Below are 22,694 nucleotides of genomic sequence, written 5' to 3'. Positions count from 1 at the left end.
GCTATAACAAACTGTGAAAAAAAATTCAAATGTCTAGTATGCAACTTGGTCACAGACAATGCTGCAAATGTATCCAAGATGAGAAGAAATTATTTAGAAGAGCATCCCATGCTAATAACATATGAGTGCAGTGCTCATTTGATGCACCTCCTAGCCAAAGACTTCAGTGTTCCAGAAATAAAGACTAATGTTGTTGAAATTGCAAAATACTTCCATAACAATCACTTTGCAGCAGCAGCTCTGAAAAAGGTTGGAGAAACCAAGTTAACTCTCCCACAAGACGTGCGATGGAATTCAGTAGTGGACTGTTTTGAGCACTATATCAAGAACTGGCCTAATCTGATGACAGTTTGTGAACAAAATCGTGAAAAAATAGATGGCACTGTCACAGCCAAAGTTCTCAACATTGGGCTTAAGAGAAGTGTTGAACACATGCTGAGTACCCTGAAACCTATTTATGTAGCCTTGAACAAAATGCAGGGAAATAACTGTTTTATTGCTGAAGCTGTTGAAATTTGGAAGGAATTGAGTGAGATCTTAAAAAGAGAACTATGCAATGACAGAGTTAAATTATAAGCATTAAAAAACGAATGGGACAAACACTATCTCCAGTTCATTTTCTTGCAAATATTCTCAATACTCAGTACCAGGGTCAAACCTTAACTGCTGAAGAAGAGGAGTTGGCTATGACATGGACATCGAACAATCATCCCTCCATAATGCCAACTATAATAAACTTCAGAACTAAGGGTGAGCTATTCAAGACATATATGTTTGCTGATGATGTTTTAAAGAAAATCACACCAGTGAACTGGTGGAAGTCACTTAAGCACTTGGATTCAGAGACTGTTGAAGTGATAATCTCACTTTTAACAGCAGTAGCTTCTTCTGCCGGTGTAGAAAGACTATTTTCTTCCTTCGGACTAATTCATTCCAAATTGAGAAATTGCTTGGGACCTGAAAAAGCAGGAAAGCTTGTTTTTCTTTTCCAGATTATGAACAAACAGGAAAATGAAGGTCAAGACGACTGAGTTAGCTGCAGAAGCCAATATTTTAAGTTTCTCATGTTGACCTGGCTGACATAGTTAATTTAATTTTTTTTTAATATTTCATTTAACTATTTTAGTTAAAAACAATTTTAACAAAAACAAACCTGATTTTAAAAAACTTGAATGTTTTACTAAATTCAAAAAATCATATGCTTGTTTTGTTAAAATATTATATGTTTAAATGTGTCTGGTGATGTTCTCCTCCTAATACAGCATGCCAAGAAAATCCTCCAAATCCTAATGATTAACCTGTTGAATTGGAGATATTTATGAAGTCATTGGGAGGTGAACTATCTACTTCAGTCACCTTTGGTAAATGAAATAACCAATCATTCATTTTCTGATATAGCTGTAAAACTAATCTGAAAAGTTCTCAGAATAAATCACTTAAAAAATGTATAGTGCGTACTTTCTAAAAACAAAACCTACATCTATCGCTGAGTTGTGAAGAATCAATACTGTATTTATACTCTTCCCTTTCTGACTGAAGCAGCATAGTCAGAATCATCCACTCCCACACCATGAGTAAAATAGCTGTCTTCACTTTGTTCAGATTCTGGAGTTCTAGGAGTTAAAATGCTGTAAGAGCTGCTCTGGGATTTTTCACACACTTAAATATTCCCTTACACAGCTACATTGTCATAGCCATGGCACTGAACTTTCTAATTAAAACACAGACGTAACAATTTTACTTCTTACCAACTGCATGTTGGATATTTGCTATACCCATCACTTGCACACAAAAGCATATGTAAAAGAAATTGCATGTAATTGAAACAAGCTATCTGAAGTTCTGGTTCAGTTTGTTCAAATGAAGAACCATTTGAACCACAATGCAAGTGAGAAAGTAATAACTGATTTCCCTCTTCTTCCCAATACCAGACAATTAACATTTCATTAAGCAACAGAGGAAGGAGGAGCCTGACTGGTTATCATTATTGGACAGGCTATTGACTAACAGAAGCTAAAGAGAGGAAGGATGGTGAAACCCCTGCTCTAAGAATGCTCAAATGCAGGTCACTAGATTAACCCTAGAAGGGAGAAAGGAGTGTCTTAATTCACTGCTTGTAGTTTTCCCAGACCTGAAGAGCAGCTCTGTGTAGCTCAAAAGCTTGTCTATCATCAACAGAAGTTGGTTCAATAAAAGATATTACCTCCCCGCCTTGTCTCTAATTGATTGAGTCAGGTTTCCACCAAGAAGCAGCAGTGGGGTGAAGTAGTCATATGCAGAATGTACACAATGTTGTTTTGTTACAAAATAAAGTTGTTTAGAATATATACACTGAATGTCCCCATAGGCTTGAATTAAAATGGTATACTGCAATATAAAAAATAAAAAGCAAAACAAACACACATGATACCAACAATAACTGCATTTGGAGATCACAACACTTGTATAATTAATCGTGCAAAAACTGACATGTGAGAAATAACACACTCAGCAGCTATCATCAATACTTTCACCTCCTATTGTTAATGAACTTCCACACAGCCTATTCTCACTTTATACTAATACTCTCTTCCTAGGGTCCAATCTTGGACCACTATTCCTTTTCAAGTCTTCATGTCCTTCCTAAAATTTCTCCTATGAGCTGCACCCCGCGTAACAGGATACAAGCAATTTCCTGGCAAATGTATTTAAAAAAATCTTTAAAAAGACTGAACACTTCAAAATGGTTAAGCCGAATTACCTAGTACAGTTCTAGAGAGACACGGCGATGAGATATCTTTTATTGGACCAACTTCTGTTGGTGACAGAGACAAGCTTCCCAGCCACACACAGCTCTTGTGACTGACATGGCCACAACTACACTAGTACAATGTTGTATGGGGGTGGGGGGAGTGGAAGTTGGGGGTATTTTTGTTAAACAAAAAGTTTTGATATTGCTTCATTGGAAGTTTTATTGAACCAGCAATTCTGAGCATTTTTCCCCCCATGTTCTTCCTGTGTGAATTGACTTTTGTGCACCAGTATATAACATTGAAACTGTTTTTGCTGCCCACAACCAATGATTCAGACAGCTGAGAGGTGTGAAAGGCTCTGTTAATCTCTCTTTTAAGCCTTTTTTCAGTAATGTATATTATTGTTTTCTTCCCCACCCTATTGCAGCAAGAGGTTAGAATTTTCAGATCTTCGGTGCAACATCCTATTTATGAATAGCAATAGGCATGCAGACCCATTACGAGTCAAGGCAGTTACACCACCAGCTAAAATAAAGGTGCGCCTGACGATCAGGATTTCTGAAATGCACTTGTCTTACAAGTAACCCCAAGCTCTTTTGCCCTCCATCCTCAAAAGGCCTTTAATCACAGCATCTCAGCAACAAGAGAAAGTTATTACAGAGCTGAAAGACTATTCCACCCAGTGCCAATCCTTCATAACTGAGACGGTTTCTACATTAATCGGCCGTTCCCCAGCTCTCTCTATCTCTCTGGTGCTGGAAATCCTGTCAATTTTCAAAGACTGTAAAGAACCTAATGAGACCCAACCCAGTTAATCCTGCAGGAGGTTTACCTTGTAAAACAACAAATTCCAGCATACCAGATGCAGACAATGCACAGATTTTCCCTTTTGCTACCCAGGTTATTTCTGTACATAACTGGAGGATTCCTACAGTACATAAGGCACCTGCCTGAAAGTAACATACAGATACAGTAATAAAATACATCTGATTGCAAAAAAGGGCTATAAAACTTTTGTGTTGTTTTAACTATTAATGTGAGAGAGACACCTAAATTGGAATTACATCCTTGAGTGCATTTGGGTAGAGTCTGATTTCACCATGCATTTGAAACATATTATATATAAATATTTTAAACCAGCTTATTTCCACTCCGTTTCAAATCCCTGGTTAAATGTCATTTTAATAGCAATTACCTGGTCGTAGCTTTTTTCTTTCTATTAAAGGCTAAAGTAGCAGATAGTGCACCCAAAACTAAGATTATTTTAAAAAAAGAAAAAATGAGGACAGCATAATGCTCCAGGAGTAGCATAGTAACCATACTAGATCCGATAGGATGACTCCAGGTCCCTGATCCTGCAAACACCTAGGGCTTGTCTACATGGGGAAATTGACTAGAATAGCTATTCCGCAATAGCTCAGTGTGGACACAGATTCCGGAATAAGAGTGCCTTTTTTCCAGTTTAGCTCTCTAATTCTTATATCAGAATAAGTGTCCAGACAGGGAGCTATTCTGTAATAGCTGATGTGCTTTAAATTCACTTCCTACCCTATTCTGGAATAACCTCTCCCTGTGGACAAGCTCTTACACGTGCATAACTTTATGCATGTGAATGACATTACTCATGTCCATAAGCACTTGCAAAATCAGGACCTAGCTCCACTTCTCTCTCCTGGGTTAGCAGAATGCTATACTTGCTGAGGCGGTATATTTAGCAGCAGGGAAAGGGAGAGAATCAGCTACTTCCCTGAAGCATGGGTACTATCACTGCAAACTAACACAAAGGACTTACATAGCACTATTAGTTTCAAAACATAAAAGTTTGTATAACTTGCTTGCAGAGACACACATTTCATTAAGGTTCATAAACATGACCCAGTCCATTATAAAATCCTGATAGCGTTGGTCTCACTGACATTAGAACAGAGAATTCCACAGGTTCACTAAATATTAATAAAAGTAACATGCTGTTTAAGGATGGGATTTTCCTAAGGGAGTTAGATGTCCAAGTCCAATCCTTAGGTTCTTTTGAAAACTCAATGCCCTTTAAGTTCTTTGAGTGTCCTCTTGGTTTCATATTACAGCACAGGGTGAAGGGAGAGATCATTTTTCACACTACCTTCATAAAAGGGCTGTGAACTAAAGTGAAAGAGGATGGTGTGTCTATGTGTTATTTTAGTTATAAACACAAACTGAATGCTGCAGGTCCTGTATGTATGCAAGTGCTTTGTTGTTCACAGAAACTTTCTTTTAAACACAGAGGACAACAGCAGAATCCTTGAGATTGGAGGGTCTGAAAGAACAGGAACGCTTCAGAGTATCAAGCCAATGTCAAGCCCCGTCACCCTCCCATGTGTCAAAGTTTGATTGTAAATTGATTGGAAAGGGAAGAGGAGAACAAAATAAAAGGCTTTTACTCCTCACAAAAACAATGGAGACCTTGTACTGTAGTGTGGCTCCAGAAGGAGCTTCTACTGTGGAGAGGCAGCTGAGCCAGAGAAACCCGCCCTCCCCCTCTCCCCACCTTCAAGCAATGACATCTTTGCTATTAACAACTCTGTTGCTGTGGCAACCAGACTGCTTTTGACAAAGCCACATTGACTGAAAGCAACATGTGGGAAACCGGAATCGTTATAAAGCTCTGTGAGAAATGAATTCTTAAAAGAAAAAAAATTAGGATTTTAAGTTTTTGGTAAAAACAACAAACAAGCCCCCAAACAGACACACAGACCTGCAAATGAGGAGAACGTTTTGGTAGCAGGGCTTCTATTGTGCACTATGCCCTATGGTATTGTGAACAGGGCTTTAAATATCCCACAACAGTAATATCCAATCTGCCATAAACCTTAGAGAGATCTTAGACTTTCAGGATATATATGCACAGAACAGTGTGCAAGAAAGACACTAGTAGTTCACCATCCAGGCTTTGCCCTCAAAAAAAAAAAAAAAAAAGATGTAACTGAAAACCAATAATGGTTATAAGTTATCTTACCTACTCACATGTTTGTAAGGGATAACAGAGATATTGAATATAAGGGGCATCACTGCTAGTTTACAAGGCAAATCACTCTCACTAGCCAAAATCTCAATGGAGAGCAACCAAAGAGTACCATTCTAGCTACTCTGTGTGGCTTCCAGAGATGGGGGCCCTGAGTTTGTATATTTTAGCAGTGCATTCCAACAGAATTCTGCACTTCTCAACTCCACCCTTGAAATAGGCATCATAAATCTGTCCCAGACAGTAGCTGACTCAAATCCCACAAACTGCTCGAGGGCTTATTACTTAACCATTAGCACGCTCAAAACAGGAATCGGGAAGAACTAATATTTTTGGGAAAAGGCCTGTGGAGAAGAGCCAGATTTTGAACTGACAATAGGTCAGACTCAAGAACAGTGCAATAAGCTCTGGCTCGTTGGCCAGCTTGGTTGGTGTCTGAAATTACATTTTAAAGATGAAACATTCCGACTATTTTATCAAAAGTTTGGCATTGTTAAAGTTGCTTTGGAATAAATTAATTTTAAACATGTTGTGTTTGCTATTCCTCTCAAAGCAGTTTTCAGACGCCTCAGCATGAAATGCCATATTGTAAAGATTCAGAAAATAGGAAGCCCAGGGCTGATTAGCAGGCTGAACTAGAATTCTTTCCTCCTTTCAGTTTAGAGGTATTAAAATGCAAGGGAGTTATAGTTTAATCTCATTAAGAGAGCTTTGCATCATCTTAAATACTTAGGAAGTCTGTGTAAAAGTACCACAATCCAGACAGTTTATACGCTCTAATCCAGAGAGGCTGTTGGTTCCATTGGTTAGAAGAGAGAGAGAGAGAAGTTCTCACGTTTTTCCAGTTAAATAGGTTTCTACTCTCATCCCATCACTGGACACATGTACACCACATTGCTGTTCAAGAAGGTTTCCATGTGGATATCTGCAGTATTAAGACCATGAAGCGGAGCAGTTCAACGAACTCTTATTGTGGTAAAAGAAATAAGGACTGCTAAACAGGAACCATTGCAGTTGGTACATTACACATAGTCTAAACAGTTTGGCTTTTTAAATTAAATACATCTTTAAGTCAGGAAAATCAAGAAAAAAAATGGGAGTGTAGCTATTATCCCATAATATGGAACAATAAACATTTCATGCTAACAATGGCTGCTTTTCAAGAGTGAAATGTAGTTCGCAAACTATTTTAGAATGGAGTGTTGTACAGATATGAACTGATCAATAATCAATGGTTAATTTACATCTGTTTTAAATTGGTTCACTTAATATACAATTAAAATATTAATATTAAACATTCTATGTATGCCAAGCACTTTTATCTATGCATGTTGGCATATGGTCCCAATTACTGCAGAATGTTGCTAATCTGTGCTCCCTATCACTTTAACACAGGAAAATGGGGGTCTCTCCCCATTTTTTGGGCAGAGATTTAATAGCAGAGGGCTAGCAGGACTCCTCATTTTTCTAAGACTGAATTACTTGTATACGGGACACCGTTCCACATTTACTAGTGCACTATGAAGGAGAAATGGGCCTGAGCCTTGACATTCAAAGGAGGATGCGATTTTCCTCAAATTGCAGAAGGCTGGATCAGACATTCAGTTCAGGCATCCCTGTGCTGCAAAGTATTACCAGAAGTAATTAAAACTGAAGCAGACTTGTCTAAATAAATGAACATTTTGTTATTCTAGCTTACTGGGTGCTTACATTAAAACTGATATGCAAAATCCAGTTATCTGTAATGAGACGCTCAGTCAGTGTGAATTAGTGAGGTTCTACTGTCGTTAAATGGAACAGAAGGATTTAAACTATAAATGGGGAGAGATGGGGAGAAGGGTCATCTATTCCTAAAACAGTGCGATCTTAGTCAGGTCTGATGGACAGACAGACAGATGCACATGACAAGATTTGTATCTGTAACAGTTTTTCAGATCTTCAAATCTGCTTGAAGCCACAGGGACACACCTTGATCTTCCTCAGCTTTGTTACTACACATGTCTGGATGGAACATGTTTCAGCTTGTTGGCACACTAGAAGAGAACATAAAAAGCACAGAGGAAACAGCAATACAGCTTGCTTTTCACAGAGACCTTAATCGTTTTACAGCATCTCCTTCCTTTCTGCATTTCCACTTTACAGGCTTGATGAGTTAGCATCCACCTGCTATACCCCGATTATACAACTCTTCTATGGTTAGAAATCAGCCCACGCTGGCAATAAGCACAAGAGACCACTAGACTAACCAACTTATTTACATCTGTAGAGTGCAAGCCAATTGACAAACTCCACTGATAACCAAACCAAAACAACTGGTCCATAAGATGCAGCAGTTCTAGACCAATTGCAGACAGGTAAGTGCTTGAATGATCCTGGTCTTTCAAGTAATCCATTGATTTGCAAAAAGTTTCTTGGGACAGATAAAATAATCCACTATCCACCCAGTGGATGTTTATTTTAGGTATTTCATACATGATCTGGGTTTGGCATCTAAGAACAAAGTTCAGGGTACCAGTCTCACACTATGCATATTTTAGGTTCTGCTCCAGTTCAGGTGGAATCTTCCTGAAGTATGCTTGTTTCACCCAGCATCAGCCTTCTCCCACATCCCATTAGCTCCCTGGAGCAGGCCCATTCATGTTGCCCTAACCAAGATGAGGAGGGTGTTAGCGTATATTGTGTGTGTGTGCAGGAGAGAAAAAGTCACAGGCAGCCACTCTGCCATTTCAGTCCTTTTCCGTAGTGTATCAAAACACTCAAACCACTGCCTTTGACCTTTCCGGAAATCTCAACGTTACCCCTGCTCAGCTACTAGGTTCAGACTAGCTCAAAAGGAAAGAGATCCAGGGATCAGTAAAAAACACAGCTGCACATGGTCTGCAAGTCTCAAATAAAAGAACGGTTTTGTTATCTACAAGCTGTAATGCACCAATTCTCACTCAGTGGGGTGTGAAGCAGAAGTGGGTTAAAGGGGATGTTCAGTGAGTCATATCCAGCTGCTGACCAATGTAAAAATCTCAAACTCACTGGGACACAGTGAGAACCCAGTAACAAAAAGAAAGAAGAGGCTCATTCCTGCTGATGCTATCCCTGAACAGCCATCCCCAAGTCTGAGGACAACTGTTTTCTCCCTCCACACAGTACTAGGCTCCAGGGCAATAAGAAGCAGTGCTCTAAGGATCTGTTTGACCAGCTTCTCATCCACTAGCAGCAGTTCATTGCCACCCTGGAATGGAGTACCGTGCAAGCACAGAAAAGCCTCCATGACCCAGAAGACCCTCCAGTCTCCTCACCTTTTTTGATACACCTCCATCCTATAAACCTAAATCACATCATCCTCAGTTCCACAGAGCTTTGTGGGATAGGGTGGGTCATGGAATGATTTTTTTGGCCACTTTGTGAGTCTCAGTCCACAGAAGAAGAAAAAAAAAGTGTTGACAACCACTGGTCTTTTTCAAGAAGGCAACTTTCAATAACCCTCATGTTTATCACCTTTGTCCCAGGTAGAAAGCTGGCCCAGATTCCTTTATCCCCATAAGGAAGGGACATAATAGAGAGCTTTCAGGCTGACTGCAATGCAAGCAGAAGGGAAGTTAAGTATCAGCACTTTCTCTAAGTCTAGCTCCACAGGGAAGTAGAACTATGAAGAATGGGGTCAGGACACAAAGGAAGGGACAAAAATGCAAGAGGGCTTGTGACATCACCTAAGTTATGGAAATGAATCTAGGTTAGTTGCCTACCTGGTAGAAAAATAATAGATGTGTGAACTACTCAAAATTGCCTTCTAGAAGGCCACTGTCCTGTAGACCAGTTTGTTTACTCCTCCACCCTTATTGTTTGGAAACACTGCTGTACAGCCAACGTGTCATTACGCGTATAAGCAAGTAGCCAGATTAGATTTTCTGAACTGTGGAAGCAGTGTGGGTGGCATTTCAATCTAATAGAAACAAAGGTGACAGCACTTTTAAAAAGCGTATAACAGAACACTATGCCAAGCAGAGTAAACGAAGCCACATAACACTTCAGAAAAATTAGCAAAGCCACAGTTAGAGCCCCTGCAGTATCCTGGGAGGATGCCTTGTGTTTTCCCAGTCTAAAATGATTAGTGAAATTCTAACTAGTTCCAATTACAGGCATGGACTAAAGGAGACAACAGGGACCTCCCAATTACAATATGTAGTGCTTGACTGACACGGATGAATGTTTCTGCCTCTTCAAGCCCTTTTCTCTTGAGTACCTCGGTAAAAATTCCTTCTGTGGAGTAAGCTCTGTGCTGGCTTTGTTCCCTTGTGAAAGGGAACCTGCCGGCAGAAAGCAGTGCCATCTGCCAAGTCAGGAGCAGCTTTGATGGGAGAGTTTGGTGGTAAAGAGAACCTACTGTGGATAAGCTCTACCTTCAGCAGCAAGAGGGTTTTTTGATTTTGTTCAGGGGACTTGGTTACAGGAAGCAGAGAGACAATGGAGAAAGTTTGTGTGCACATGCATACACATACGTTGGTCCTGCTTTGAGCAGCGGATTGGACTAGATGACCTCCTGAGGTCTCTTCCAACCAGAATATTCTAGGATTCTAAAACACTATGTATTATATGACGCACAAATAAAGCCCTAAAAATATCCACCTCTGTCCCTCTTTTCAGCTTTTGGATCCTTATACAAAAAATTTACACACAAGGTAACATTTGCATTTCTCTACTTTTAACGTTTACATGTCAAATAAGGAGTCTTTTTATAATAATTCATCCGCACCTACTGTTTAACCCCACCAATGTGAGACAATTACATGCAAGTGGGGAATAGAAAGCAATGGTAAACTGAGAACTCTTGAACCTATTTTCCTCCAAAAGGAGAACAAGCCCTACACTGTACAATATAAAAGCAGAGTTTCTCAACATACCATATTTCCAGAAGTTTTTACACAGCTGTTTTGTCTGGATGGGCTGTTCTGAGGTCCCATGAGGAGCAGGAGAGGGACTTGTGCTGCTTGGTTCAGGATCCCCGTGAAACAATGACAACATCCTCCCTGAACATTGCCACCAGTAGCTTCAGGGCTCAATATAAGATTTTTCTGTTCAGGACAATTAAATGATTTTGTCTGTCCTTCCGTGGTTATTTTTTTCTTTGCCATTTTTTGGAAGTGGCTGCACTCTGAGCCATTGGCAGTTTTACATAATTGCATATTTCATTTTGTATTCGGCATTCAGATCCATAGTAATGAAAACTGTATACACAGAATATGGCATCAGCTGCTATTTTAGCTCCCTATGGCCTTTACACACATCTTAACACCTTTCTGGCCATTTCAGCAGAACAAGGGAGCACTTCCTGAAGTGCAGACATTCCACTGGAACATCACAACAAGACTTCAGTGATATACCAGGTACATCAAGACAGAATATAGTTTTGGTTGTGTATGTGTGTGGGGGAAGTGAGGTAGGGGATGGGGTTGTGTGTGCCCTATGTATGTTAGCACTGAAGGGGTTAACTGATTTTTCAGCATCATTTTTCGTTACAGGGGACCTCTACATTGGATGTCTCAGATCTCTTCCTCCATCATTAGTTCTTCCTGCTCATTAGGCAAAGGTAAGCCTGTTAAAAAGCACATTACCTTTAATTTCTGACATTCTTCTCTGTAGCTTCATCAGTACTGAATTAGTTTTTTAAAATTACATCTATATCCAGGACGCAATTTATTACATGATTTCACAGTTACAGAATTTGCTTTGAAATTCATCCATTACCACAGAACCATGCTCTAGAAAAGAGACTCTCAACCTTTCCAGACTACTGTACCCTTCTCAGAAGTCTGATTGGTCTTGCATACCTCTGTTACACCTCACTTAAAAACTACTTGCTTACAAAATCAGACATAAAAATACAAAAGTGTCACAGCACTCTATAACTGAAAAATTGCTGACTTTCTCATGTTTACCATATAATTATAAAATAAATCAATTAGAATATAAATATTGTACTTACAATTCAGTGTATAGTATGTAGAGCAGTATAAACAAGTCATTGTCTGTATAAAATTTTAGTTTGCACTGACTTCGCTAGTGCTTTTCATATAGCCTGTTTGTAAAACTAGGCAAATATCTAGATGAGTTGATGTACCCCATGGAAGACCTCTGCGCATCCACAGGCGTATGTGTACCCCTGGTTGAGAACCACTGCTCTAAAACAGGGGCCGTAGTTTGCCCACCCGGGGGCCACATCCGACCCTCCAGATATTTTAATCAGGCCCTCGAGCTCCAGCCAGGAACCAGTGTCAGGGGCTTTCCTGACTCCGGCACTCCAGGCAGGGAGCAGGGTCGGGGTCTTGCCCCACTCCACACGGCTCCCGGAAGCAGCAGCATGTACCCCCCTCTGGCTCCTATGCGTAGGGGCAGACGGGGCTTCGCACAGTGCCCCCGCCCCAAGCCCCACCCCCTCAGCTCCCATTGGCCGGGAACCACAGCCAATGGGAGCTACAGGGCTGGTGCTTGCAGACAGGGCAGCACCCAGAGCCACCTGCCACACCTCCACAGAGGAGCCAGAGGGGGGACATGCTGCTGCTTCTAGGAGCCGCTGGAGGTAAGTGCCTGCTCCAGCCTTGATCCCCCTCCCATCCTCTGAACCCCTCGGTCCCAGCCTGGAGACCCTCCTGCACCCCCAACCCCTCATCCCCAGCCACACCCCAGAGCCCGCACCCCCAACTGGAGTCCTCCTGCACCCCAACCCCCAATTTCATACCATTTCCATACCCAGATGTGGCCTGCCTGAGTCTGCAGACACTGTGAAAAAGCTCTGAATGTTAATTGTTCCCTTCATTTTAATGAGTTAGGTCTGAAAATTAAGTAAGTGTCAATATTAACTAAAAAGCAATAGAGGGTCCTGTGGCACCTTTAAGACTAACAGAAGTATTGAGAGCATAAGCTTTCGTGGGTAAGAACCTCACTTCTTCAGATGCAATATTAACTAATACACTATGATAGACATGGCTACAACTATACTCCATAATTCACTGCTGGTCATTTTAATCAGAAACAACAAGCTAATGTACTTATCCGACAATCTCAAACACCCTCCTATGCCTGCCTGTGTGCCAGAAGCCGCAACGTTCCCCCACCCACTTGCCAAAACCTGCAACTCCATCCTAACAAACTTCTGCAATTCAACTATGCGTTGTCAATACAGAAATCAGCAGGAAAACTAAAGATGCGAGGAATGCATTAAATTAGTCCCTCTGTTATTTTGAGGCTACATTTCTGTACAGATTGATATTTTCATGTTTAATCAATTAAAAGTCCAATATTTTTATCTGCCACACCATAGTACAGAATGCAAGAACCTTGCTGTTGAATTCAGGTCCAGCCTGCTAGAGACAAGGTTTTGTCCATACCACAACAAGTCATCCAGAAGATCACTAGCAGATTTGTCCTACTCTCTCCCAATGCATTCAGGGTTTGAAGGTGGGGACAGAAAAGGGTATCTGAAATCTTCTAGATATTCTAGTTATCCCAATTAATGCAAAAGAAGCAGTATTGGGCTCTGAGGCAGTTCACACAATTTTGTTGCTTATGCTTGTTTACAGTCTCGGTGAAGATTAACTTTGTCACTATTAGGGTTAAATCTGTACAATACTGCACAAACCGATAGGTAAGCCCTACACTTATTAGTGCATGTTTCCTGCTCTAGTTATCTAAACGACACTTATTACCCTAATATTGGCTCATCATTGATAAGCGGGTAAACACGTTTGCCCAAACCTGATATCTCTGATCTGTTTTCATATGCCCTACTCTTTTGGAAGTAGATAAGAAAATGGAATTATTCACTCACCCTGCAGTTTTTATTCAACAACTAGAAAAACTCTTTAAAGCCCTAAGAAATATTTTATAAGAAAAACAAACAAACAGGCAAATATTTGTCAGGGACTCCTTTCCATCAGAACTGTAAGTCTTGGACCCCAGGATCCATATTGCCCGTTAGTACTTCTTTTAAAGATGGAAAACCAGAAGACTGGCAATACTCCCCAGCAACTACACACCACACCAAGATAAACCAACCCAGGAACCAATCCCTGTAGCAAACCTCGTTGCCTACTCTGTCCCCATATCTACTCTGGCGACACCATCAGAGGACCAACCACATCAGCCACACCATCAAGGGCTCATTCACCTGCAAATCTACTAATGTTATATGTGCCAGCAATGCCCCTCTGCCATGTACGTTGGCCAAACCGGACAGTTCCTACGTAAAAGAATAAATGGACACAAATCGGACATCAGAAATGGTAACATACAAAAGCCAGTAGGTGAACACTTCAGTCTCCCTGGACATTCTATAACAGATTTAAAAGTCACTATTCTTGAACAAAAAAACTTCAGAAACAGACTTCAAAGAGAAACAGCAGAACTAAAATTCATTTGCAAATTTAACACCATTAATCTGGGCTTGAATAGGGACTGGGAGTGGCTGGCTCATTACAGAAGCAGTTTTGCCTCTCCTGGAATTGACACCTCCTCATCTATTATTGGGAGTGGACTACATCCACCCTGATTGAATTGGCCCTGTCAACACTGGTTCTCCACTTGTGAGGTACTCCCTTCTCTTCATGTGTCATTATATAATGCCTGCATCTGTAACTTTCACTCCATGCATCTGAAGAAGTGAGGCTTTTTTTTACCCACAAAAGCTTATGGCCAAATAAATCTGTTAGTCTTTAAGGTGCCACCAGACTCCTTGTTGTTTTTGTGGATACAGACTACCACGGCTACCCCCTGACACAATACACATAAAGGCATCAGGTCCTAGACCATGGGTTCTCAAACTGGGGGTTGGGACCCCTCATGGGGTCATGAGGTTATTACATGGGGGGATCATGAGCTGCCAGCCTCCACCCTAAACCCTGCTTTGCCTCCAGCATTTATAATGGTGTTAAATATACAAAAAAGTGTTTTTAATTTATAAAGGGGGGGTCGCACTCAGACACTTACTATGTGAAAGGGGTCACCAGTACAAAAGTTTGAGAACCATTTGCAACAGATTCCTGACTGTTGATTGCACAGTATCCGTATTAAAAACCCAGACTAAACCACTCAGGGGGGTGGGCTGCAGGTTTTTCAGTCCAGGTGGAAAAGCACAGTCAGTTATATAAATGATAATTGTTACAGAAACTCACTCAGGAATGGTCTGAAAAAGACCTCTTGAGTTTGGACCAACATACTGTTACACTAGACTGTCTCTCTGCATATCCAAGAATCTCTAATGCATCCATCTCTGCTTTACTTAGGCATCAACAGAAAACATGGCCTTCTATGGGATTTTGAGAGATGAGCTTTGGCCTCAAAAAATGTATACAAGAAAAAGTCTACATACCTTTAAAGCGCATTTCTGCTCTGTCACCTTGTTAAAACACTCCAGTACTTTGCCATTAACACCCAAGCCTAGCACCCGTTTGGAGAGCTTATAGTCATCTGTAACTGCATGTTTTTTTATTTCTTCCCAGACATGGACAGCTCCCCCAGGCAAGGATTTCACATTGCTCTTGCTGTCCTCATGACTCTCTGGCTGGGGCACCTGCTCGCCCTCACTTTGTTCCATAGCACTGAGAAGTTAGAGGTTACAGATGTAGACACCAGATCCTCAGTATGATTTCCCTCAAACTCAGCAGATCAAAGCAAGAGCTTCGAGGAGTCCATTTGGTTGTATTTCACTCAGTTTTCCTAAACAAAAATGCAAATAAATATTAGCAATTTACTTGGTAGAATGAAACTCTGCTCCTACACAAACTCCTCTCTCTCCTGCCTTCTTCATATTTAGACATCTGGCAATACCAGACTTACAAATGACTGAAGATGGTTGTTCACATCAGAAAAGTAACTTTCGCCTATCAGCATAAAGAACTTGATCAAGTTACCTTGAATCATTTATTCACAGGTAACAGTCCATCACTATTTATCTACACTGTGGCAGAGCCTGGGGCCTGCGCCATGGACCCAGACCCCATTGTGCCAGGTGCCATACAAACAAAACAAAAAGATGGTTCCTATACCCCAAGGACCTTACAATCTCTAATAACAAATGTTGAAGACAGTTGTACCTATGATCTGAATATCAGCCTTACAGCACTGAACAGTGACTGAAAGGTTCAAAAATCACCCAATTAATTACAGGCCTAAGTGAACCTGGTTTCAAATGAGTCACTGATGCACCGACTCAGGAACAGGACTGGGTAGAGAGATAGAAGGAAGCTCTAAATAAGAGGTTACCTAGTTGCCCTGGTACATAAGCTGGAGAAAAAGCAGGGGGGAGGGTGTCCCCAGCTGAGGGACAACCTGGCTATCCCAATGCACAGGTCAAAAGAAAGAAAGTCCCAAGGTATGGGGTTCACTGATCATACATAATTGAACAAGTTGTTGAGAGAAGGAAGCCCCCAGCTAAGAGGTTACATGGCAATTCCAGTGCAAGAGTAGTCCCTAGGTGAAGTCAGGTTGGGGGAGAAGGCCCTCAGGTGAAGAATCACCTGGCGACTCCAGTGCTGGGTCAAGAAAAGGGGCAGGTGATAGGTGAAATGAAATACATGGATAAGGATATACTTGGCTGCCCTGGTGAAGAGTTCAGGGGCAGGGATAAAACATGTGAGGAGTTATGTGGCCATCCTGGTGCACGGGTCAAGGGTACGGGGAAGAAGGCCTTCAAGTGAGGGTTTATCCAGCTGCTCTATTGCAGAATTCAAGGGGGTGAAGGCCCTAGATGAGAGGTACATATAGGGTGACCAGATGTCCTGATTTTATAGGAACAGTTCTGATTTTTGGGTCTTTTTCTTATATAGGCTCCTATTACACACACACACCCCCAACCCCCAATCCCAATTTTTCACATATGCTGTCTGGTCACCTTAGATACATGACTACTCCCATTCAGCATCCAAGGCTGAGAGGTGTGTGTATGTGGAAGAGCTGTCCCCCAGATGAGGTGGTAATGACAGTCCTGGTGAAGAATCACCAGAGAGAACCCCAAAGTAAGGAGTTACCTGGCTAATCTGTAGCAGACTGGAGGAGAGGAAGCCTCAGGTGAGGTATTACTTAGTCACTACAATTAGAGCACTCTGGGGCATAGTAGGAGGAGGGGAGGTTAACCTGGGCTTCCTCTGGGGCACATTTGGGTGGAAGGTGAGGGCCCCTCTGGGCTTCATCTAGGCCAGGTCACAGAGTTGGGGGGAGGGTACAACTGTGGGCCCACCTGGGTTTTCCCTAAGGCCCAGCTGGGGGGAGGGGCAGAGCCCAGGTGTGGGCCCACCTGAGTTTCACCCAGGACACAGGCAGAGGAGAAGGCCTACCCCAGGTGAGAGCACACCTGGGTTTCACCCAGGACACAGGCAGGGGGGAGGGGCAGAGCCCAGGTGTGGGCCCACCTGGGTTTCACCCAGGGCCCAGCCAGCGGGGAGGGGCAGAGCCCAGGTGTGGGCCCACCTGGGTTTCACCCAGGGCCCAGCCAGCGGGGAAGGGCAGGGCTCGGCTTGGGTGAGGGTCCACCTGGGTTTCCCCCAGGACACAGGTAGGGCCCAGGTGAGGCCCCATCTCTGGGCTTCCCACAGGACACAGGCGGGGGGAGGGGCAGAGCCGGGCAGGTTACCAGGCTGCCCCGCGCAGAGCTAGGGGCGGGACGGGCCCAGGTGAGCCTGCCCGCTGCGCTATGGGGGGGGTTAGTTCGGGTTACCTGGATGTGCCCGCCGCAGGTGAGTCGGGGAAGGGGGTGTCCCAGGGGGACGGGGCTGATGTAGCCCCGGGCCGCCTCCCGCACAGGGTCCGGCGCGGTCTGTTCCCCCAGCCGCCAGGAGAGGCGGCCGCTCATGTGACGCCCCAGTCCCGCCTTCCTGACACCGCCGGTCCTGGCGGAGAAACGCGGCCCGGGGAGGGGCAGGAGCACGTGCTGCGCCAGCTGTAGGGAAAGGCTCGGGGCGCCGCATAGGGTACCAACCAGCCACGGGAAGGGGGGAATGTACAGGGTGCCAGCCATCCGGGCCGAGCCATGGAGAGTGTGTGTGGGGGCGTGATGTACAGGGTGCCAGCCAGTCATGGGGAGTTGGGGGGGGGGGGAGAGATGCACAGGGTACCAGGCAGCCATAGGGAGTGTGGGAGGGGGCGGGTACAGGGTACAAGCCAGCCATGATAAGAGTGTATGTCTGTGTGGGGAAGATACACAGGGTACGAGCCAGCCTGGGGGGCAGGGGGCACACAGGTACCAGTCAGCCGGAGCAGGGGAGATGCACTGGGTACCAGCCAACCATGGGAGTGGACTGAGGGGTGGGGGGAGATGCACAGAATACCAGCTAGCTGAGAAGGGTTGTACCAGCCAGCCAAGTGGGAGCAGGCAGGGGTGAGGTGCACAGGGTACCCACTAGCCAAGGGGGGAAACACATATGAGCTAGGCAGGCAGGGGTGGGAGGGACATACAGGATACCTGCCAGGCAGGGAGAGGGAGGCACCACACAGCGTGCCAGCCGGGGGGTGGGTGCACACAGGGTACCAGCCAGCCCAGGAGGGGGAGCAGGGACAAAGCACCAGCCTCTTGACTAGGAAATGTGCAAAGGGTAGGGGGCATTAGCCACAGAGGCATTGCCAGACACACAAGATAGCAGAGGAGGAGGTGGTATTATGAAGGGGTACACGTACCTTCCTCCTGAAAGGAGGGACACATTGCCAGGGTATGGGTTGTGGTGAGGAGGGACACAAGGATTATGGGTTAATTAGTTGGATGGGGGAACAGGCAGAAATCAGCTTTGATGCAAAAAGCACTGACATGAAATACCCTCCTGATAGAGAGCAAAAGGGTGAGTCAGAGGGCAGGGAGAACCTTAGCACTGGTGAGTGAGGCAGGCATGACTCGTAGAGACAGGAATAAAAATAAAGACACAAACCCACGCTGAAGGCCCCCGTGCCTGCTGTAATGTAGTACTGACAAACCTCATGAGAGTTCTGTCCTTAAAATTGTTTGTTTCTTTTCTTTTTCTGGCAACACTTGTAATGCCAATAAAGTATTGCTCACAGAACTGAAAGCTCTAATCTTCCATGGGAAGCATTATGACTCAGAATTCTCCTTTGGTTTCTTCTACAATGGGAAATTGAGGTACCGTATTCTCTGCTGCTACAGATCCCCTAGAGGGTAGGTAACAGACACACCTGGAGTATTTTTACCACTGTGTCCAGTAACCCAGTTCAGACCAGCTCTAATCAATATGTTCAGAAACTGCAGCAGCCCATCCATATAGGCATCCCAACATTGTTCACAGCAGTGTAGCTGAACTCAGGGGATTTTTTTTTAAAGTGACCCTAGGGTGGACAAGGCCCAGTTGTCACTTCAATGCCTGTGTGCAGATGTAGGCAACATGTTCGAGAGCAGCAATAACAAAAGAGCTGTATTTCTTCCTCACTGATTAAGCCAAGGACATGCCTCTCCAGCAGCAGGCAATCAGGCTTACATTGCATACTCTGAGATGGAAGGCTCCAGCACCAGCTGGATGGCGCACTCTTTGGGATGCAAGGAGAAGGAAGATGCATTCGGTATAGCTAGGGATAATTTGGGATGGTCTTTTAAGACAGGTGTCACAGCAGTTACATGATGGGGATACCATGCATGCATGATGAAGCTGTTAGAAGACCAATGAGCAGCAGAACAAAACTGGAAGAGGCAAAACCTGAGACTCTAAAACGGCAGCAAAGGAATTGTCACTCCTTTCTTAGGGCACCCTCAGCTGTAGAGAAGGGTTACTAATGGCAAAGCCTAGCTTACAGAAGCTTTTGCCCTGTTCCCTTAACAGATGAGTCAGTAGCTGTATCAGTACAACAGGTCCTGGGAAGAAAGACTATATTCCAAAAACAAAAAACAAACAAACAAACAAAACGGGGGGAGGGGGGTAGAATTCCCAGTACCACTGCCAGTAACACCCTTCCCTGAGGCACATCTTGATCAGTAAAGGGGAGGAAACCACTTACAAAACACAGCTGCATTAGCCTTCTTTGAATTTTGGTATCACTCCACTTTTGATATGGTAGCAGTATGACACCTTCTGGTGATAATGGGCATATCCCAAGAGCAAACCTGTAAAGCAACCTTCTCAAAGGCTGCATCAAATGTGTGTCCTGCACCTGTTATTTTAAAAGTGAGAAAGGATTGTCACATTCAGTCTAAATAAAGTCTGTTTATTAACCTGTAAAATTTCTTCTACAAAGCTAAGCAAAAGGAATCAATAAAGCGATTTGGACAGGCTACACAGGGCCATCCTTACCCATTCGCAAGTATGCAGGTGTGTAGGGCACCAGGAAATTTGGTGCCCCAAATTTCCTGATGCCCTGTCCAGCTGCGTGCTGATCCAGTCCCTGCTCCTGCTCTTCGCCAGGGCCCCCACCCCTGCTCTGCCTCTTCCCCACCCCCCTGAGGACTCTAGAAGCAGTCGGGCCTGCACTCACCGGTAAGTAGAGCGACCCGGCCCCAGCCTGTTCCACTCCCCTGGCTCCCAGCCATGCCACCGGGGAGTGCTGGGGGGCAGTGCCCTCTTTCCCCCAAGCCTGGGAGCCAGGGGAGCAGAGGAGGCTGAGTCTGGGTCACTCCACTTCCCTCAGGAAGTGGCTAGCCCCCCCAACCCTGGAGGCCTGGGGGGGCTGCGTAGGGCACCAAAATAGCTAGGGATGGCCCTGAGGCTACATCTCCATGGATACGCAGCTTACTGGAATATTCAGCATTGATATCCAATTCACACACCCCCACACATACGTACACACAACCCTCCTCCACTGTGCAATGTTCAGTCAGGATATTAAAAATATGATAGTTCTCACACCATCACTCATGACTGTTGAACAGAGTGCTGTTATGTGAATGTGAGATGCTGAACTTTTTGTACATGTGAAGATATTAATCATTCCATTGAAAAGTAGCTGTATTTGTTTCAATGCAAGGATCTCCATGTATCCATTCTATAGGGATTAAAAGGGAGATTTCACATTTTATGTAAAACAGCAGCATCTGCAATTATAGAGAGTAGGATAACAGTTACGGTGGTTCATGAATCCCCCAGGGCAGGCCTGCACAACATTCAGCCCAGGGGCCGCATGCGGCCTGTGTGGGCTCACTGTGCGGCCCACGGGGGGTGAGTAGGCAAGTGGGGCTGAGGAGGCGAGCAGGCGGGCTGTAGCGGGGGGCAGGTGAGCCAGAGGCAGGGGAGGAGGCGGCTGAGGAGGCGAGCAGGCAGGCAGTGGCGGGGGGTGAGTAGGCGAGCTGGGGAGCGGGGGGGACTGAGGAGGCGAGCAGGCAGGCAGTGGCGGGGGGTGAGTAGGCGAGCTGGGGAGCGGGGGGGACTGAGGAGGGGAGCGGGCAGGTAGTGGAGGAGGGCAGGTGAGCCGGTGGCTGAGGAGGCGAGCGGGGGGGCAGGTGAGCCAGAGGCAGGGGAGGAGGCAGCTGAGGAGGCGAGCAGGCGGGCTGTGGCGGGGGGTGAGTAGGCGAGCTGGGGAGCGGGGGGGACTGAGGAGGCGAGCAGGCAGGCAGTGGCGGGGGGTGAGTAGGCGAGCTGGGGAGCGGGGGGGACTGAGGAGGGGAGTGGGCAGGTAGTGGAGGAGGGCAGGTGAGCCGGTGGATGAGGAGGCGAGCGGGGGGGCAGGTGAGCCAGAGGCAGGGGAGGAGGTGGCTGAGGAGGCGAGCAGGCAGGCAGTGGCGGGGGGTGAGTAGGCGAGCTGGGGAGCGGGGGGGACTGAGGAGGCGAGCGGGCAGGCAGTGGAGGGGGGCAGGTGAGCCGGCGGCTGAGGAGGCGGGTGGGCGGGCAGTGGCGGGGGGGAGGGGCAGATGAGCCAGCAGTGAGGGAAGGGGGGGCTGAGGAGGCTAGTGGGCAGAAAGTGGCAGGGGGGCAGGTGAGCCAGCGGCGGGGGAGGCAATGGCGGGGGCTCAGGTGAACCGGTGGCTGAGGAGGCAAGTGGGTGGACAGTGGCGGAGGGGCAGGTGAGCCGGCAGTGGGAGTGGGGGGCTGAGGAGGCGAGCGGCGAGTTGGTGGCTGACCTGTTCTATTGATCTGGTCTGGCTCCCATCCCCTCTCCAACGGTTGCAGCTATCTGGAAGTGCCTGCCTTCCACCTCTTCCTCATTCACACCTCATTCATTCAACAGGGCAATTGATTACGAAGTGGGGGGGGGGGAGATCTTAGTCTACTTCTAGCAAAAAGACATTTTTCTTTTACCTTAATTATACTACCTTAGGGGCGCACTATAATGTATTACCAAGGTTCAATACCGCTGTTTCGGTGGGACAGCACTGGCGAAGGAGGGTTTGTTTCCGCAGGGCAGGTGGTGCTGAGGGGGGGGCTTGTTTCCATGGGGCAGGCGGGATTGGGGGCGGTGTTGTTGTGTTTCAGGGAGGCTGGATGGTGCTGGGAGCGAGGTTCGGCAGTGCTGGGGGGGTTAGCTGTTTTCTTTGCGGTAATATGGCCCTCGCCGCTTTACGAGTTGTGCAGGCCTGCCCCAGGGTATAAAATGGGGTTAAGATAGCAGGGTGTAGTTCCAGAGCAGGCCCCCGTGTGTTGTGGCACTGCAGTCAACCTGCCTCAGTTTCCATCCTGGGTTTTCAGTGACTCAATTTCTGAGGTGGCTTGGCCTTCTGGCTAAATCCAACCCTTCTGAGGTAATCAAAGTCTAAAGAAAAACATCAGTCTTCCATCTTGGACCTGTGCTGGTCACATAATAGGTTTTGGCTTTCTATTCCCAGGCTCAAATTCCAGCCCTCCTGGGCTCTGGTTAGTTCAGTCTACCACCTCTTAGTAGCAGCTGTTGCTGCACTCTCTACCTGGATGGTAGCCTAGGAAGAACTTACACCCATCCTCTGCCATGAGTTCCCAGACCTGGAAATCCTAAATAATCAGTCTTTCTGCCCCTCAAGTTGTCCTGTTTCTCCTTCCCCGCGCCTCCTTCTACTTCCTTCTGCCTTGAGATAAAATTAT

The 22,694-nt window shown here is 45.3% G+C and overlaps 1 protein-coding gene across 1 annotated transcript in view; it reads right to left on the bottom strand.

The window, feature by feature from the left end:
- Window positions 1-17,602, bottom strand: part of MAPKAPK3 (MAPK activated protein kinase 3) — an 81,398-nt gene extending 63,796 nt beyond the window's left edge. The window contains exons 1-2 of the mRNA XM_054035778.1: window positions 17,432-17,602; window positions 15,089-15,435 (exon numbers count right to left, since the gene is read on the bottom strand). Coding sequence (XP_053891753.1) covers window positions 15,089-15,313 — 225 coding nt within the window. The 5' untranslated portion in view covers window positions 15,314-15,435; window positions 17,432-17,602. The remainder of the gene's footprint in view (window positions 1-15,088; window positions 15,436-17,431) is intronic.
- Window positions 17,603-22,694: the final 5,092 nt, after the last annotated feature.

This window comes from Malaclemys terrapin, chromosome 7 (assembly GCF_027887155.1).
Source record: "Malaclemys terrapin pileata isolate rMalTer1 chromosome 7, rMalTer1.hap1, whole genome shotgun sequence".
Taxonomy (NCBI): Eukaryota; Metazoa; Chordata; order Testudines; family Emydidae; genus Malaclemys; species Malaclemys terrapin.
Note: the sequence above shows the minus strand (reverse complement) of the source record. Positions and strands in the feature narration are given on the sequence as shown.